This window comes from Ascaphus truei, chromosome 9, assembly GCF_040206685.1.
Source record: "Ascaphus truei isolate aAscTru1 chromosome 9, aAscTru1.hap1, whole genome shotgun sequence".
Lineage (NCBI taxonomy): Eukaryota > Metazoa > Chordata > Amphibia > Anura > Ascaphidae > Ascaphus > Ascaphus truei.
Window position 1 is genome coordinate 68,477,710 of NC_134491.1, and position 20,142 is coordinate 68,497,851.

General features: G+C 46.7%; 1 protein-coding gene across 3 annotated transcripts in view; it reads right to left on the reverse strand.

The window, feature by feature from the left end:
• PTPN22 (protein tyrosine phosphatase non-receptor type 22) overlaps positions 1-20,142 on the reverse strand; it is a 95,936-nt gene that overhangs the window by 63,562 nt on the left and 12,232 nt on the right. Inside the window, exon 1 of one of the 3 annotated variants that reach the window (XM_075615306.1) lies at positions 11,695-11,837. The exons of the other annotated variants lie outside the window; for them this stretch is intronic. Within the exon in view, the coding sequence (XP_075471421.1) occupies positions 11,695-11,733 (39 nt within the window). The 5' untranslated portion in view covers positions 11,734-11,837. Of the gene's footprint in view, positions 1-11,694; positions 11,838-20,142 lie in introns of those variants that run through there. 3 annotated transcript variants of the gene reach the window in all.

Sequence of the window (20,142 nt, forward strand, 5' to 3'; positions counted from 1 at the left end):
AGGTGGGAGAGGGAAAAGGGAAGCGAGAAGGGGCTAGAGAGGGAATGGGGGAGTGTGAAAGGTGGCGGAGAGAAGGCAGTGGAGAGAGAAAGGGGGGAGAGAGAGGGGGGAGGAGAGAGGAAATGGGGACAAGAGAGGTACAGTAAGGGAGAGAGAGGAGAAAGAAAGAGGGGGTTCTATAAACTGGAGGAGGGGGGAGGGAGGAGGGGGGGAGGTAGGAGGGGGAGAGGGAGGAGGGGGGGGGGGGGGAATTGGTGGCACTTGACCTTGGCGCAAAAATACCTTGTTCTGCCTCTGCTGCAATTCAATCCCTAAAAACATATGCAGTAGAAGTCCAAGTACAGGCCAGGATCACTTGTTACAGACTGCTACCTGCTGGGAGCCGCAGATCCCAGCATATCCCTTGTTTCCTTCTCCTTTTTAGGATATCATTGTCTATCCTAAGAAATGTGGGATACCTTATTCAACCACTTCCAGGTCCTTCTCGGACTCAATGGAGGGTATTAAAAGTCTCCCAGCTGCACAACTGGGGGAAACTAGTGCAAACTAATCGCACCAGCTATACTAAAGGAACAATTTGCACTGATTTTACCGCAGCTTTGCAGCAGGTAGAATTTAGTGCAGAACCCCATAAATGTATGGAGAGAAATGTCAGAGTAAAGTAAATGCAAGAGGCAAAAAGTGATACTGTGTGCTCATTTGCATGTACTTCCCCAGAATCCCTGGCTGTAGTGGAAGCACTGTATGCTAAGACATAGTCAGGGTTGCAGACCTGTTTGAGACATGTGAATGTGCTCACAATTAGTATTTTTATTGGCCGTACACTGCACGGTATAGGATTTGTGTCACTATTTTACTCACCATAACTTATTTTGTGTCTACATTTGCGAAAAATTGTTGTTCAAAAAGGTATTAGACGCTGATGCACATGGCGCACATCTTGGAGCCAAGAATATGATCCAAGAATGTGCGCAAAGGCGCAAGATAAAAATGATGCAATTTGCGTTCATTCTGCTCAAGACTTGCATGATCTAGTACCCCGGAAATGTTGATTATTTTCAAGAAGGTCTTCTGTGTCATTCATAATCTGTATTAGAAACTTAATCTGTGTACAGACATAAATTAATTTACTCCATATAATATTTAGTTCTGTTAGACTAGCTGTCTCGTTTACAATAGCCTCATTTTAGTTCTGTCCCTGTGTAGTTAAAGGCCAGTTACATCTTAAAAATGATTCTAAGTACTCTTCCTAATCAATTTGTTTATTTTAACAGTGTTTTTTTAGTGTTTTTAAATGTCTATTGAAGTTATGGATGTTCAAAATAAAGTAGAACAGGAAGCTGCTATGTTGTCACTTTGGTAATTTATGTTACAGGAAGTTGTAGGTATCATAGACATCAATGGAGTTTCACAGAACTCGTAACTCTCCCCAGATGACAGGAAAATAAAATGTAACAAAAACATCCAGCAACATTAACACTAGTAATTCATCCCTACTAAAAACACAGCTTCCCCAGCCGCCCTCCCCCTCCCCAACATTAACACTAGTAATGCATCCCTACTAAAAACACAGCTTCCCCAGCCGCCCTCCCCCTCCCCAACATTAACACTAGTAATTCATCCCTACTAAAAACACAGCTTCCCCAGCCCCCCTCCCCCCTCCCCAACATTAACACTAGTAATTCACCCCTACTAAAAACACAGCTTCCCCAGCCCCCCTCCCCCTCCCCCCACCCCAACATTTTTCACATAAAAATACTGTAGGTACTGATGCAGCCACCAGAATTAGAACACATACCTGGGAAATTCTGGGAGATTCTGGGGCAGTCTCACAGTAAATGCAGGGACTCCCTGCTGTGTTAATCCGATGGGCCATTAAGAATCTCACAGAAATGTTGGGGCATTTACTGTGAGACTGCCCCAGAATCTCCCGGGCAGAGTTCTAATACTCGTGGCTGCATCTGTAACACGTGTTCGTCTACTCTGGGCAGGATGCGGGCACATTTCCTTCCAAGCAATTCTTATAAGAGTCCCATAACCTGTGCACCTTATCCCAGTCAAAAAAACATTGGGGGCCGTCAAGTACGGTACACCTGTGAGCACGTTACCTGCATACGGGACAAGGGTTAATACACAGCTCTCAAGCTGGCCCACTTTTCACGCTCAAATGAGCAATATCTCCCCTCAATCTGTCCCCATATACCATCTTTCACGAACAGCACACATAGTTACATAGTTACATAGTTACATAGTAGATGAGGTTGAAAAAAGACATACGTCCATCAAGTTCAAACTATGCTAAATTTAGACAGCAGATACTTTATTCTATATCCGTACTTACAGTATACTGATCCAGAGGAAGGCAATCAAATGAGCACGTGACTTAGATATCCAGCCATGGTTAATACACACGGCTACTCTAGCCAACTCACCTTTCTCTTGCACAAGGTACTTTCAATCAGTAAATATTAACCCTTTACTTGGTTGCGATCAGACCTATGCCAGACCCAGCCATGTACACACCTGCTCTCATCCACGCCTCCTTGCTACCTCTGACCCCTGCTAATGGTGTTAACCTACAGTATCTAATTTAATTCTGAATAACCTTAAAACTCGCCTCACAAATCAGACATCCCAATAGCCTGAACTCATGGCTATTATCCCACACTTAGTCACTCCTACCAACCATTGTGACCAAGCACTGCCCTCTACAACACTTATTCCCTCACCTGCTGTCTCTGTAAGTTTCCTATCATACCACTTAGATTGTAAGCTCTTCGGGGCAGGGATGTCCTTTCCTATTGTCTGATTTTTCTGCGCTTATTGCATTATTAATAATTCCCTGTACTGTATTCTTTGGGAAGCGCTGAGTACACGTTTGGCGCTATATAAAAAAGGACATACATACTGTACATACATACATACATACATCCACTTCCACAAACCAAGAAATATGCAAAATATGTAATTAATATATATCTGCCAGGGTCCTAGGTCCCTGTTTATTACAGAGAAAACTATGCACTTAGCCCCCCAAAAATCTGTTGTAGCAAAATGTGTCCGAAAATGTAAATACTTTCTCCAGAGCGTGCAACAGTTCATTCAGAGCCCAAAAGTATTACTTATTAAAGAATTGTTTAATATATATAAAAATACAGTGTTTCAGATTACAGAAAAAGATAATTACAAGAACATACAATTACAGTAAATGCAAAACATATGTCACTTTTAGTGGGCCCTCAGTGATAGCCCCCCCGCCCCCCCAAATAAGCCCTCTTTGTTGGTCTGCAAAGTCCCAGGAAAAGTCTTGACCTGTCATAAACCCAATATATTGTATTTTTAAAAACAAACAATAGCTACATTAAAGCCTGAAGTACTACTGTAGATTGATTAAAACACTTAATATCTCATGATACTATCATATCAACGTAGAAAAAAAGTGGAGGATTTTTAAGGGCAAATAAAAGGGGAAAAGAATGGCGCATAGAGACACAATATGTAAGACGTCATTATAATCTGTGCTAACTCCTCCCCAACGCCTTCTACTGACTCTCCATACGGTGCAAGCTGGGGCAGAGACACAGAATGTGATACATACAGTTATAATCTGTGCACCATGTAACTCCTCCCCAACGCCCCCTACTGACACCCCCCATAGGTGCTAACTGGGCAGATGGGGTAGAATTGGTGCAGGGGAAATGACCCAGTTTTAATCTAAAATTGTCTTGACACATAGACCCCTTTAAGTTTCATAGCTACCGCTGGTTTTACAGTACCCCAAAAACATGTAGGGTACCTGCTAAGCAGGTACAGTTGGAGGGTTTGAAATTATATTAATTTCTATAAAACACTTCAGCTGCTACCAAATTGTGCCTCTCACAGGAAGAGCCATAAATAGCATCACAGGAGGTGACAGTTGGAACGTGGAGAGATGCAGAACGCTAAACATGACGCACGCAGCACACAGAGGGAAACCAAAACACGAAGCCCATCACTTTGATTTAGCTTACTTTTTGTTGTTGTTATATTTAGTCCTTTCCTGATATATATTAAGCACACAAAGTTATTTACCTGAACTAAAAATATTCAGATGAAAGTATTTTTTCTGGATTGTGATGTAGTCAGCATTAAAACAAACATGGATCACATCTGTAATATAAGCAATTGCTTTTGTCAACTGATAAATTGGTACCTTGTGCTAGAAAAACCATCATGGACAAAAAAATGAATGCAGTGTAGAAAAAATACTTTATTGGCTAATATATAATTCATATGTTTAATAGTTTTTGAAATGTTGGCCCAAAGCCGAACTCCAACCAAAGTTTATGGGACACACAATACATGTTGTTCCCCTTCGCAGCTATTAGTTATAAGGCATTTCCTAGAATATTCACAAAGACAGACATATTAAGAGTCCCTTCAAAAATTATTTCACATATTGCATTAGGATTAAAATATTCACGCCAGTTTATAAAAGAAATACAATCTGTTTGATCTTTTCAGTGATCAAAGAAATTTAGAGTTTATTGAATTTGTTTATTAAATCATGACGTTCACTAGCATTTCTGATGTTTTTCAATGTTAACTTAGCCTCAGTTACCAGAAATGTCTTAACAGGGAACTGATTTTCAAGAACATTTGAATCATCTGCTATTGATGAAACACCCTATGATTCAAGTGGAAGATTTGAATGTATCAGCAGTGGAATGAGAGGAAAAGGATGATCGATATATTTATTTGTTTTCATCATTTAAACTCGCACACATACTTTAGAAGAGCATGCTTTAAACTCTTTCCTTTATTGTAATTGGGGATCTCCCTTTTGAACACCGTCCTACACAATTGGAAACACCTCGTACGCTCAGTGGGATTCCCCTCTGCAAGAAATGATTTGCCTTTATGGCTTTCCCTTTCTAAATACAGGCATACCCCGGTTTAAGGACACTCACTTTAAGTACACTCGCGAGTAAGTACATATCGCTCAATAGGAAAACGGCAGCTCACGCATGCGCCTGTCAGCACGTCCTGAACAGCAATACTGGCTCCCTACCTGTACCGCAGCTGTGCGCAAGCGGGGAGACTATAGAGCCTGTTACAAATGCATTATTTACATTAGTTATGCACGTATATGAAGATTGCAGTACAGTACATGCATCGATAAGTGGGGAAAAGGTAATGCTTCACTTTAAGTACATTTTCGCTTTACATACATGCTCCGGTCCCATTGCGTACGTTAATGCGGGGTATGCCTGTATTCACAAACATATTTTGTAAGGGGTGTTATGCCATAAGATGGTGTCAGAAGACTCCTAACTGTTCATCTACTTGACTGGAAGATGTTTTATGGAATATTAGTGCTTAATAACTTAGAAAAATGGTGTGTTATGATAAGGATTGAGAGATGGCTCCCAGCATTGCTTCACTGCGTGGAACAATGAACATGCTACACTGTATACAACCAAACTCATCAAATGGCTTTCAAATGGCAAATGGACCACTCACTACCCCTGCCCATATCTCCCTCCTTCCCCCGGTGCAGAGGTATCTGGCACACCCAATGGCAGATTGGACCTTCCACTAGGTGTGGTAATTATTACTATACTGTAATTATTCCTATTCTTTGCTACAGACTAGTTCTGAGGCATTCTTGAACTCTCCATAATGAGGCTTCTTGAGCAAGAAGGCGTCTCAATCTAGCACTGTTTAGGGAATATATGGGTCCTCATTTCATTCCCTTGTAAAACATTATTAGCAGATCGTACAGTGATTTTTTGGAATGCCTTTTCAGGCCCACTGACAGCTTTCCCGGGTCAGAACTGAAGTCTTAACCTGGGTTCTGCGTTGTTGAGTGGATGGAGAGGTGGAAGGGGCACAGCAGGTTAACTGCCAGGATCATCGGGCCGGATCCCACTCTGCCATTAAGTCTGCGACAGTTGTTTTGTCTCACCCCGTCAGTGGCCCTGTGCCTTCCTCTGGATCAAAATACAATATAAGTATAGCATCAAGGTTGGGGCATATGTACCATGGTAAAAGTGGGGTAATTCTGGGACAAAAACATTTCTCAAGATGTATCAAACAAACAATCCATTTGATTTTAAAGGGATTTTTTTTTATACAGATGGTGCAGTTTTCTTTGCCCCAGAATTGCATCAATTTTGTTTTGATATATATGTCCTGTTATCTTTAAACATACGTTTGACCGTATGTGTGACTGCTTTAAAATCACTTATACATATAATCTAAACCCATGCAGTCTTAGGGCAGGTCCATACTGCCGCAGACTGCGTTGGCGGGATCACATTGCCAAAAGGCAATGATCGCGCCCATTGACCGCAGCAGGAGGGGGCGCGCGAGAAATCAGTTGAAACTGTTGTGGTTATTTTGGGGGTTCAATAGGAGCTTGTTAGGTGTCCAGTATGTTTTACAATTCTTGTTCAGCTAGTCTTGGCTGTTTGTAGGGTGGCAACCTCCTACCTAATTGAAGCTCACCCCCTCCCACATTTAAATGGTTAAGGGCTCACTCCATAGCATCTTCCACTCAGGGGAACTGGCTTGCTTGCAGTATGGTTGTGACAACTCTAATACAGAGTGCTTTAACTGGTAATGTACATGTTAATAAAAGCTTCAATCAGACTTAGAACTTTGCAACTAATATTGACAGATTTACTATAAATCATTCTTCCTGATATTACACAGGTTATTAAGAATTTATATTAGCGTTAGGGACCCCTGAAATGTGGTCTGCCGTGCCGTTGGCTCAGGGGCTTACAACAATTTTGGACAAAAATGTCAAACTAAAAGACCATTTTACTTAATAGATATTATTACATATATATTTAGGCACTGTACCGTGTATGAGTTTCACTGGATGTTCTAAAACTGAGCTCTGTCTGTGTTTTATGTTCTGTCTCTGGTTTTAAATATATATTGCCATGCTCAGTAGCACTCCTCTGCGACACTCATATGCTTATATATATGTTGTGGTTCTTTTGGGGGTTCAATAGGAGCTTGTTAGGTGTCCAGTATGTTTTACAATTCTTGTTCAGCTAGTCTTGACTGTTTGGAGGGTGGCAACCTCCTACCTAATTGAAGCTCACCCCCTCCCACATTTAAATGGTTAAGGGCTCACTCCATAGCATCTTCCACTCAGGGGAACTGGCTTGCTTGCAGTATGGTTGTGACAACTCTAATACAGAGTGCTTTTCCTGGTAATGTACAGGTCTCTGGTTTTAAATATATATTGCCATGCTCAGTAGCACTCCTCTGTGACACTCATATGCTTATATATATGTTGTGGTTATTTTGGGGGTTCAATAGGAGCTTGTTAGGTGTCCAGTATGTTTAAGAAACTGATTTCTTGGCACGACAGCCAAGTCACGTGAGCGGTTCGCCCAATGAGGGCTAACCAGCTCTGTGACGCCCCTAGTCACGCCCCCACGGCACGTCTACCATGGACAGAAAATGTCCCGCTTCACGCTGTATGGCCTTAGCCTTATAGTAAAGTGTACAAAACCCAAGTCCCTTTTTCCTTTGCCTTGCTGTACTTCTCTATGTGCTGAAACGGAAGCACCATCTTCCCTTTTCTGCCGCTGTAAATAACTTGTGCATGCGTTCTCTTCTGGATTTTGCATTCATTTCAATTGCAAAGCTAACAAAGGTCAAACAGCCATTTACAAAATGTACTTATTAGTCCCTCCTAGGACAAAACTGAACTAACGGCAGTGGCATGTTCTAATGTAGGGGTCTGAAACCCTTCTTATGCAAATCAAACAAGTACAGTTCAACCCCGTTATATCGAGATCCGTTACAACGCGAATCCGCTTATAACGCGATGCAAGCGTGGCTCCCAATTTTTGGATTTATGAATACTTTACAATACTTTATTGTACAGTGCATACAATTGTACATTATTTCTAACGCGATCCGCTATAACGCAATGTGATTCTTTGGACCCCAAGCACAGCGTTATAAGGGAGTTTAGCTGTATAATACGTTTTTGAAGTGAAACTTCTTTAGTGGCACCTATTCTTATGGAGTAAAACTGGAGAGTTAGGGGCGAAATGTGAAACGGAAGTGACGTGACGTCACGGGTCCCCCCCCCTCCCCCGCGTCTACTGTGACATGCGGCGGCGGCGGCTCCTAACAGCCGCTCCTAACAGCCGCTCCTAACAGCCGCTCCTAACAGCCGCCGCTCCCCCCCCACACACCCGCTGTGACATGCTGCCCACACACCCGCTGTGACATGCGGCGGCGGCAATAGCCGCCGGCGCCGCTCCTAACGGCCGCCGTTACCCCCACACGTCGTCAGCTGCCATGGGTGTAGCAAGATGGCTGCTGCAGAGCTTCCGGTGCTAGAGTGAAAGGCAGACGCTGGGATTTTAAATCAGACTCAGTGAGCCGCTGCTCAGCCTCTCTCCTCCCTCCGCTTCCCTGTGTCCCGCTGACTGAGCGCCGCCGGGGTCGGAGGAGGGGGAGAGGAGCCCAGGGATCATGGAGGGTAACCGGGAGGAAGCAGAGCAGTGTGTCGCTGACAGGAAGGGAGGAGGGAAGGAGGAGCGAGGGAGGGAGGGTGGAGCGAGGGAGGGAGGGAGTGATGAGATCGGACCTAGCAACGATGTCCACTTTAAAGGATATCAAAAGCAAGAATAGGCTGGGGAGAGGGACATCACATTGAAAACATCACAGTCCTAGTGATTCTGTGTGTGTGCAGCGAGTAGCAGGACAGGGCAGAAGTGGATGTGCATTCCCTGCCCTTGCAGCCAGCCGTTCAGTGCCTGTGTGTGTGTATGAATAAGGTACAGTCAGTGTCAGATGCTGCCGATGCTGCTTCTGATGGTGAGATATAGCTGCATGCAGCTCCTGGTGTTCTGTGCTCTCTGCTAATATGCACTGAAGGAATCATCCAGACTGGCATGAGCCTTCAGCAGAACAATTAAAGACTGTCAAAACAGGACACACTAAACACTGGAAATCTCAGTGCTAGTAAATACTCAGGGTTAAGGAAATAGCAAGGTATCTGTATGACAAATCTCAACTGTCAACCCAAATGAAATATAACATTCTTCTGTGTACTGGAAATATCTGATCTATACAAAGTCAGCAATATATCAGATTGTAAAATGCAGTGGTCACAGTACTAATACAACCTCAGTGGTGTTGTGCTTGACTGCAAGAGAGAGCACAGTTATTTGAGCAAAGGACACTATAATAATGGTACTAATTTTACAAACATGGTGTATTCATGCAGAATATAAAGGGTGAGACTAAAAACACATCTCAGTCACACGCACACACACAGTCACACGCACACTCACAGTCACCCGCACACTCAGTCACCCGCACACTCACAGTCACCCGCACACTCACAGTCACCCGCACACTCACAGTCACCCGCACACTCAGTCACAGTTACACGCACACGCAGTCACACGCACAGTCACCCGCACACTCACAGTCACCCGCACACTCAGTCACACCCACACTCAGTCACAGTCACACACGAGGAATTCACACTTAGTGCAAATAGCTAATACAGGGGATGTGTGCCGAGCACGCGCATTCTAAGTCAAATTTATTTGCGTTTTGTCAATGAAATTGTATTTTGATTTTTAATTAAAACATCACCAATACAAATACAATTTCTGTGACAAAAGTCAAAGAAGTTTCACTTACTATGCGCGTGCACAGCACACACAGCTTTTTTTTTTACATTTTAAACCATTAACTATGTTCCTTGTAGTTATATCATTTTCACCTAATCTCTTTGTGATTAGACCGTTTTGTAAACTGTTCTATATGAAGAGAGATGGTTCTTCCAGAGTTTTTCTCTTTGATATTGTGTCTGACTAATGATGTCAGCATTATTTGTTTGAACAGATTAAGGGGATAGAACAAGAAATGCCAGAAAACATTTGAATTAAGCGAAGCCCCAAGAAAAGTGACACAGACTTATTGTTTTTACTCGAGAAGCAAATAAGTAAACATTTTTATACAGGGGTAATTAAATATTTCTTAAGAAGACAATTTTATTGATTCATTTGTTTTTGCCCGCTATGAGGTCTATGCCTAATTAGGGTAATAATAATTAAACAGCAGACAAGCATCATGGGTAATGCGCCGATTGCGCATGCACGGGCGGCAGGCGCCAATCGCACATGCGTGGGCGGCAAGCACCAATTGCGCATGCGCTGGTGGCAATGTGACTTCACACGGCACAAGGATAAGGGTGGCACCAGGTAAGGGTGGCACCAGGATAAGGGTGGCACCAGGATAAGGGTGGCACCAGGTAAGGGTGGCACCAGGTAAGGGTGGCACCAGGTAAGTGCTTAAGGGTGGCACCAGGTAAGGGTGGCACCAGGATAAGGGTGGCACCAGGATAAGGGTGGCACCAGGATAGGGTGGCACCAGGTAAGGGTGGCACCAGGATAAGGGTGGCACCAGGATAAGGGTGGCACCAGGTAAGGGTGGCACCAGGTAAGGGTGGCACCAGGTAAGTGCTTAAGGGTGGCACCAGGTAAGGGTGGCACCAGGATAAGGGTGGCACCAGGTAAGGGTGGCACCAGGTAAGGGTGGCACCAGGATAAGGGTGGCACCAGGTAAGGGTGGCACCAGGTAAGGGTGGCACCAGGTAAGGGTGGCACCAGGTAAGGGTGGCACCAGGTAAGTGCTTAAGGGTGGCACCAGGTAAGGGTGGCACCAGGATAAGGGTGGCACCAGGTAAGGGTGGCACCAGGTAAGGGTGGCACCAGGTAAGTGCGTAAGGGTGGCACCAGGTAAGGGTGGCACCAGGTAAGGGTGGCATTTTTTTAATCTGCCACTGTACATGTCAGTTCCCAGAATTGGCCTCTGCAGTTCAACTACTGTATGGCTTGTGACAATAGGCTGCCTACATGTATGTGTTCTCCTCTCGGTGCTTGCCGCTTTTAATTACATAAATGTATATCTGCAAGTCGCCGCTCACACGGGGGGCGCCGGCATGCACGCTCACTTTGAAGCGCGCTCAATTTGCCTGCAATGCACCCCCCCCTGCGCCTGTTTGCGAAATAGCCAGGGCACCCGGCGCTCCTGCTTGGAGAGCAGTGACGTCACCGCTCGGTCAGCGCCAGCGGCGCCGCAGTATAAAGTAAAAAAAGATTCAAAATATCTATGTGTCTGTTTTGTCTTTTATAGCTGTTATCCCTAATCCCCTAGTCTTAACCCCTTAAAAGTTTCACTGTCATTGGTTCCTTTTGATCCTGGGAGAGAATATATGAATTTATAATACTTTCCTGGGATGCCCATGTATATAAAAAAAAACATTTCAATGGAGTATGCAAGCACCTTCTAACAACAGATAACATTGCCGGGCGTTTCACTTTCCATTGATATAGCTCATAGATTTGTTTATCATTCAAGCGACACTTTCCTGATATCTTAAAAAAACACACAGATATTTTGGTATGTTTATGTACATATTTAGTATTTATATTCACCTGTTCTCAACATTGCATTCTGCTAGTTTTGATCTCATTAAAAAAAAAAAAAAACTAAAACCTCCTTTCTGATCCATGGAGTCCCGGATCGGCTCCCACAGGCGGGGGCCATGGTACCGCAGACGCTGAGCGAACAGACTGCCTTATGGCAGGCAGGCGTGCGGGCGCGTGCGGGCGCGTGCGGGCGCGTGCGGGCGGAAGGGGGGGCGCAGTTCAAACTTACTTCTTGGCACGACAGGCGGTCACATTTTTTGTTTTTCATTTGGGGGACGGGACAGGGACTGGCTTTAAATCAAGTAAAGATATCCAACTTTAAAAGGGTTTTAGGTCTTCCAACATTTGACGCAGGAAAATAGGTCCAGTTTATTTGCTCTGTTAGTACAGGAAAGAGACTTCCAAGCACAGTAAGAGACACTTCCTAGGGATGCACTGTGAAAAAAAGGTTTGCAATTAACTACATGTGCTGATCATATTACAAGTATTATATGTGTATTTTGGGATTTATTTGTATACACACACAATAGACGTGATGTTCAATTAGCCCATACCACCTAATCACCTACAGACACAGCGGCCATTATTTTAAGAAATCACGGCGCTGTTTTTGTGTGCGCTGCTGTACTCCACGTGGCACGAATGCGGCCAATCGCCCCAGGCACACGTGTTTATCGCGGTTGCTTTGTTTGAATTTCATGGATTGTGTGCAATTAAATGTAAGGAAATGAATGAATTGTAATGTGTACAGTACTGTACTACTGTGTCACTTTCAGGTGTTTAAAAGCCAGAACACTAAAATGCCATTTTCTGCACTCGCGTCTTAAAGCGGTACGGTTGGAAGAAATCCCGCGCCATGACATGGGTATTCCGAGGTATGCACCGCGTGATTTATTAAAATAATGGCAGCTGCATCTGCAATAATTAGTCATCAGCCTCCCAGTTGCTTTAATTAGCTGAAGATTCCGAGCTTCAACCACTGACAGAATTGGGAACAATAGATACACCGGGTTTTAATACAAACAGGATGTTTAATACAAACAGGACGGTACCGAACTTGCTTAATAGATACAGTTGGAGGATGGGGAGTGGACATCATTGAGCAGAAACGATTGACAGACACCTTACCCTCATTTAGGATCCCCATTCTAAACAGAAAAACTAATTTTTCTGACACTCCAAAATGATTTAAAGGGCAGTCCCATGCATCAAGGTGAGAAATAAATGAAACACCTTATCTGTCTAATTTGGCTTTCTAAGAAAGGGCTTAACCAGCTGTAAAGTGACAATTGTAACTGTATCCTGCGAAAAATAAATATGTATTTTTTCTTTTGGGGTCTGCTGAATTCATGCATGTCAACGATGTACTGTATGTTTATCTGTTTAGCTAATTATGGCATCATCATTACTTTACAAGTACAATTTCACTGTAGACCTGACAACCCGTTGTATTATCAAAGAAATTAGATAAAGCATGTAAAACCACTCCAAAGCATTGAAAAGTTAACAAATATTTTAATTACTTCACACCAACACACACCTCTCTCTCTCTCATCCCCCCCACTCCCTCTTGTCTCTCTTCCCCCCTCTCTTGCTCTGTGTCTCTCCCCCTCTCAAACTTTCCTACCATGCAGGAAATGGAAACAAAAGGTTGAACCAGGGTGTTTAAATAGATCTTAAGTCAGAACATCTTTGTGGTCTATGTACAACACTGATACTGTTAGCTGTGGGTACACTTATTAGTGCTACTTTTATCTGTACAAACCTAGGTTACCACTACTTTTTTTTTAATTTAAAAAGTAAGTCATATTTCCTTTCAAAAGAAAAATTGATTCAACAACAACTTTATTTGATATAGTGCTTTTCTCCCACTGGGACTCAAATAGCTTCTCATTATAGTGTGCAGTAAGCAGCATTGTACATATGATTTTTACAGACACAGTCCCTGTCCACAGGGCCGCCAACAGAAATCATGGGGCCCATGACAAATGAAAGAAGCAGCCCCCCCCACCCAACCCATAGCGCACCTACCACAGAATTATTTTTTTAGCGCTCAACTTTTACTTAACCCCCCAATACATATAAAAATACACCCCCACCCCCCCAATTCATATAAAAATACACCCCCACCCCCCAATACATATAAAAATACACCCCCCCACACATATAAAAATACACCCCCACCCCCCCAATTCATATAAAAATACACCCCCACCCCCCCATACATATAAAAATACACCCCCACTCCCCCAATTTATATAAAAATACACCCCCACCCCCCCCAATACATATAAAAATACACCCCCCCATACATATAAAAATACACCCCCACCCCCCCAATTCATATAAAAATACACCCCCACCCCCCCAATACATATAAAAATACACCCCCACCCCACCCAATACATATAAAAATACACCCCCCCATACATATAAAAATACACCCCCACCCCCCCAATTCATATAAAAATACACCCCCACCCCCCCCAATACACATATAAATATACCCCCACCCCCTTAATACATATAAAAATACACCCCCACCACCCCACTACACATATAAATATACACCCCCACCACCCCACTACACATATAAATATACACCCACACCACAATACATAAAAAAAATACACCCCCAATACAAATAAAAATCAGACTTACCGTGTGGATGTTCTCAGGTCAGGCCCGGTGGCTGTGGGAGGGGGCTGTGGGAGGGGGCGGTGGCTGCGGGGTGCGGGTTGGGCCCGGTGGCTGTGGGAGGGGGCGGTGGCTGCGGGGTGCGGGTTGGGCCCGGTGGCTGCGGGGTGCGAGTTGGGCCCGGTGGCTGCGGGGTGCGGGTTGGGCCCGGTGGCTGCGGGGTGCGGGTTGGGGCCGGTGGCTGCGGGGTGCGAGGTGGGCCGGTGGCTGCGGGGTGCGGGTTGGGCCCGGTGGCTGCGGGGTGCGAGGTGGGCCGGTGGCTGTGGGAGGGGGCGGTGGCTGCGGGGTGCGGGTTGGGGCCGGTGGCTGCGGGGTGCGAGGTGGGCCGGTGGCTGTGGGAGGGGGCGGTGGCTGTGGGAGGGGCCGGTGGCTGCGGGGTGCGGGTTGGGCCCGGTGGCTGCGGGGTGCGAGGTGGGCCGGTGGCTGCGGGGTGCGAGGTGGCCGGTGGCTGCGGGGTGCAAGGTGGGCCGGTGGCTGTGGGAGGGGGCGGTGGCTGTGGGAGGGGCCGGTGGCTGCGGGGTGCGAGGTGGCCGGTGGCTGCGGGGTGCGAGGTGGCCGGTGGCTGCGGGGTGCGAGGTGGGCCGGTGGCTGTGGGAGGGGGCGGTGGCTGTGGGAGGGGCCGGTGGCTGCGGGGTGCGGGTTGGGCCCGGTGGCTGCGGGGTGCGGGTTGGGGCCGGTGGCTGCGGGGTGCGAGGTGGGCCGGTGGCTGCGGGGTGCGGGTTGGGCCCGGTGGCTGCGGGGTGCGGGTTGGGGCCGGTGGCTGCGGGGTGCGAGGTGGGCCGGTGGCTGCGGGGTGCGGGTTGGGCCCGGTGGCTGCGGGGTGCGAGGTGGGCCGGTGGCTGCGGGGTGCGAGGTGGCCGGTGGCTGCGGGGTGCGGGTTGGGCCCGGTGGCTGCGGGGTGCGGGTTGGGGCCGGTGGCTGCGGGGTGCGAGGTGGGCCGGTGGCTGCGGGGTGCGGGTTGGGCCCGGTGGCTGCGGGGTGCGAGGTGGGCCGGTGGCTGCGGGGTGCGGGTTGGGCCCGGTGGCTGCGGGGTGCGAGGTGGGCCGGTGGCTGCGGGGTGCGAGGTGGCCGGTGGCTGCGGGGTGCGAGGTGGGCCGGTGGCTGTGGGAGGGGGCGGTGGCTGTGGGAGGGGCCGGTGGCTGCGGGGTGCGAGGTGGCCGGTGGCTGCGGGGTGCGAGGTGGCCGGTGGCTGCGGGGTGCGAGGTGGGCCGGTGGCTGTGGGAGGGGGCGGTGGCTGTGGGAGGGGCCGGTGGCTGCGGGGTGCGGGTTGGGCCGGTGGCTGTGGGAGGGGCCGGTGGCTGCGGTGTGCGGGTTGGGGCCGGTGGCTGCGGGGTGCGGGTTGGGCCCGGTGGCTGCGAGGTGGGCCGGTGGCTGTGGGAGGGGGCGGTGGCTGTGGGAGGGGCCGGTGGCTGCGGGGTGCGAGGTGGCCAATGGCTGCGGGGTGCGAGGTGGCCGGTGGCTGCGGGGTGCGAGGTGGGCCGGTGGCTGTGGGGTGCAGGTTGGGGCCGGTGGCTGTGGGAGGTGGCGGTGGGCCTGTTGCTGCTACTGGGGGGGTGGTGCCGGTGGTTGCTACTGTGGGGGGCCGTTGCTGTGGGAGGGCCGGTGGCTGCGAAGAGGGTGCCGCGTTAGGCCGGTGACTGTAGGGTGGCTGGGGGGGGGGGGGAACGGCGGCAAGGGTTGCCAGCTGGCGTGTCCAAAAATACTGGACACAATGCTAAAATATGCAAGACCCTCCCAATACATATAAAAAAATACCCCCACGTCCCCCCAATACATATAAAAATACCCCCCAATACATATAAAAATACCCCCACCTCCCCAATACATATATAAAAAGTACTCAACCCCCCCCCAATACATATAAAAATATACCCCAAACTCCACCAAAAACATATCAAAAATATACCCCAACCCCCCAATACATATATTAAATACCCTAACCCCGCCAATACATATAAAAATACCTGACCCTTCCAATACATATAAAAATCAGACTTACCTTGGGGATGGTCTCAGGTCAGGCCCTGTGGCTGTGGGAGGCCGGTGGCTGCACCGGGGTAAGGGGGGGGGGGGCAGTGTGTCGGTTGCTGGAGGAGGGGGTGGCGGTGCTACGAGGGGGTGGTGGGTGGCGGTGCTGCGGGGGTTGGCGGTGCTGCAGGGGGGGGGGGCGGTGTGCCGGTGGCTGCAGAGGGGCGTTGCTGCGGGGGGAGGGGGCGGTGTGTCGGTTGCTGCAGAGGGCCTTGCTGTTAGGGGGGGTGGGAGGGGCGGTGCTGTGGGAGGGCGGTGGCTGGGGGTGATGCAGGGGGGGGGGGTGGCTGGCGGTGCTGCAGGGAGGGGACTGAGCCACTGATTGACCCACCTGTGCTGAAGCAGAGATATAATGAAAACCTGACTTGTTGCTGGCTCTTGAGGACTTGAGTTGGCCACTCCTAGTCTAGGGTTTGTGATTAATTAGGATAATTGATAAGAGATGAGACTGCTGGTTTTCTTCTCACGTAAAAGTATGTTTCCCACTGAAGCTAGCTAATGCAGTCATCCCCCTGATGGCCAGTACCTTCCAGAAGAAGCAGGAGCCAGAGAGCTTACTAATGAATCTCAACTCACTGCAGCCTCCCAGTGTCATACATGAGCTCGGAGCGATCCCGTGATCGCGACGTCACTGCTGAGGCGTACGGAGGAGTCCTGTTCTGGACAGATCGCGATCTGGAGCACTAAACGCCATCTCCCCGTGAAAATTTGCAGAAAGCCCATGACGTGGTACTTTGGGCCCCTGCCATGCCGACCCTCAAAGCTGTTGTGGCTACGTCATGAGGCACCCACACGATTCATCAATAACTCCTTATAATCCCGTCTGCGCTCAGTGTCTATGTGTCATGGTGACACCATGAATGATGTCGCAAGTGGAAAAGTCTTCTCTGTGTATGAGGGGGGGAGTATTATTTCCATGTCTGTTGCCTCATTTTTGGTGACATAGAGTAAACTACTTCATTGCTTCAGACCGGATGGTTTTCAAGCTATGCAGAATTATTTGAGTATCTGTATTTAGCAAACCCTGAAGTGGGGGAAGGTGGTGGTTTGGGGGGTGGAAGATTCCTGACAATGTTGGTTATAAGGGGATAAAACAGTATGGGATTCTGGCTTCTTCTAGGATAAAACAGTATGGATTCTAGCTACTAAGGGGATACAGCAATCTAGAGTCTGGCTACAGTTTTGTACATTGTTTTTCTTCTTGCTTTGGTTATATAAATGTATTAGGCATTTTGTAGATGTATACAGGGTTACCAGGGAGACGGGAATAGCGTCATGAGATGGGATCATTGATTGTGTGGGAAAGGGGACCAGCGATGGCTTCAGCCATCTACTTCCGGGATTGATGAGTTTAGCAGAACTTCAGGAGGTATCTGATGAAAGGGTTGGTACCCCGAAACGTAATGCTAGCATTTCATTACCATTGTAGGATGTCACTATAATTTTTTGCGTTATGTTATACAGTATATTGTATATTTTTATTTTTTCTGTGTTTTATGTTTGTTGATTTGTTATCAATTACTGCTTTGTTGTACATTTTTATATTTGGATAACATTGTTTGATTCACATTTTGGAAGTGCAGTGTCTTCTTGTAGGGTTACAGTCTGGTTGTTTAGGCGGTAAAAGGGTTCTCCACCTTTGACACTAGTACCTCTATTATAATATATACACAGATCAACATTTGTCTTTATTTTGCAATTTGCTGATCATTTTAGATCTCCACCTTACCACAATTTCTTGTTGGTAAGTATGGGATACTGGCCACTTCTGGGATAATACAGTATGGGATACTGGCCACTTCTGGGATAATACAGTATGGGATACTGGCCACTTCTGGGATAATACAGTATGGGATACTGGCCACTTCTGGGATAATACAGTATGGGATACTGGCCACTTCTGGGATAATACAGTATGGGATACTGGCCACTTCTGGGATAATACAGTGTGGGATACTGGCCACTTCTGGGATAATACAGTATGGGATGCTGGCCACTTCTGGGATAATACAGTATGGGATACTGGCCACTTCTGGGATAATACAGTGTGGGATACTGGCCACTTCTGGGATAATACAGTATGGGATACTGGCCACTTCTGGGATAATACAGTATGGGATACTGGCCACTTCTGGGATAATACAGTATGGGATACTGGCCACTTCTGGGATAATACAGTATGGGATACTGGCCACTTCTGGGATAATACAGTATGGGATACTGGCCACTTCTGGGATAATACAGTATGGGATACTGGCCACTTCTGGGATAATACAGTATGGGATACTGGCCACTTCTGGGATAATACAGTATGGGATACTGGCCACTTCTGGGATAATACAGTATGGGATACTGGCCACTTCTGGGATAATACAGTATGGGATACTGGCCACTTCTGGGATAATACAGTATGGGATACTGGCCACTTCTGGGATAATACAGTATGGTATACTGGCCACTTCAGGGATAATACAGTATGGGATACTGGCCACTTCTGGGATAATACAGTATGGGATACTGGCCACTTCTGGGATAATACAGTATGGGATACTGGCCACTTCTGGGATAATACAGTATGGGATACTGGCCACTTCTGGGATAATACAGTATGGGATACTGGCCACTTCTGGTATAATACAGTATGGGATACTGGCCACTTCTGGTATAATACAGTATGGGATACTGGCCACTTCTGGGATAATACAGTATGGGATACTGGCCACTTCTGTGATTAAACAGAATGAGATTTTGGCTACTTAAGGGATAATACAATATGGATTCTGTTTACTTTCGGGATAAAACAATATGGATTCTTGCTACTTCCAGGAGCCCATATTTTCAGTAAGAGGTGTGAAGAAATGTCACAATACTTTATACAAGTTCTGTTGAATGGTTTAAGTATTGTGCAACACTGCAAAACATTTACAGTAAGTGAAAAGCATCACATTGCCCCTAACAAAATAGGAAAAACGTTTGTTCATCTAATGTGGACCTTCTGAGGATGTAAAACCACCCTGCTATTTCTATTTAAACGTACAATCCACCCGTAGCCCATACTGTCAGAGAAGCAACAAAGATACGAGGATAACGAGATGGCGAGTGGGGGATTTGCCTGTGCAAACTCTTGTTGAACACAGTGACATCAGACAAAATGGACAGAGTGAAATCAAACCCCTCCAAAGTCTCAGCTCACCATGTTTACATAGTAACTTTAACAAATGATTTTAAAAAAAAAATTTTTTTTTATTTATAAAATATTTTACCAGGAAGTAATACATTGAGAGTTACCTCTCGTTTTCAAGTATGTCCTGGGCACAGAGTAAAACAAAATAATACATGGTTACAAATACAGTTACATAAATGAACAAGGTATACATTATATACAAGACATTGCGTGCACAGTTAAAGAAAATATATATTATGAGCGTATGAAACAGTTACAGACCAGATTAAAGTGTGAGACAGCCTTAGATTTGAAAGAACTTAAGCTGGTGGTGGATATGAGAGTCTCTGGTAGGTTGTTCCAGTTTTGGGGTGCACAGAAGGAGAAGGAGGAACGTCCGGATACTTTGTTGAGCCTTGGGACCATGAATAGTCTTTTGGGGTCTGATCTCAGGTGATAGGTACTGCATGTGGTAGGGGTGAGGAGCTTGTTCAGGTAGCTGGGTAGCTTGCCCAGAAAGTATTTGAGGGTGAGACAGGAAAGGTGAACTTTGCGCCTAGACTCTAGTGATGACCAATCTAGTTCTTTGAGCATTTCGCAGTGATGTGTGTTGTAGTTGCATTGGAGAACAAAACGACAAATTGAATTGTAGAGGGTGTCAAGTTTGCTAAGGTGGGTTTGAGGAGCCGAGCCATATACTATGTCTCCATAGTCAATAATTGGCATTAGCATCTGCTGTGCAATACGCTTTCTGACCAGGAGACTTAGGGAGGATTTGTTCCTGTAAAG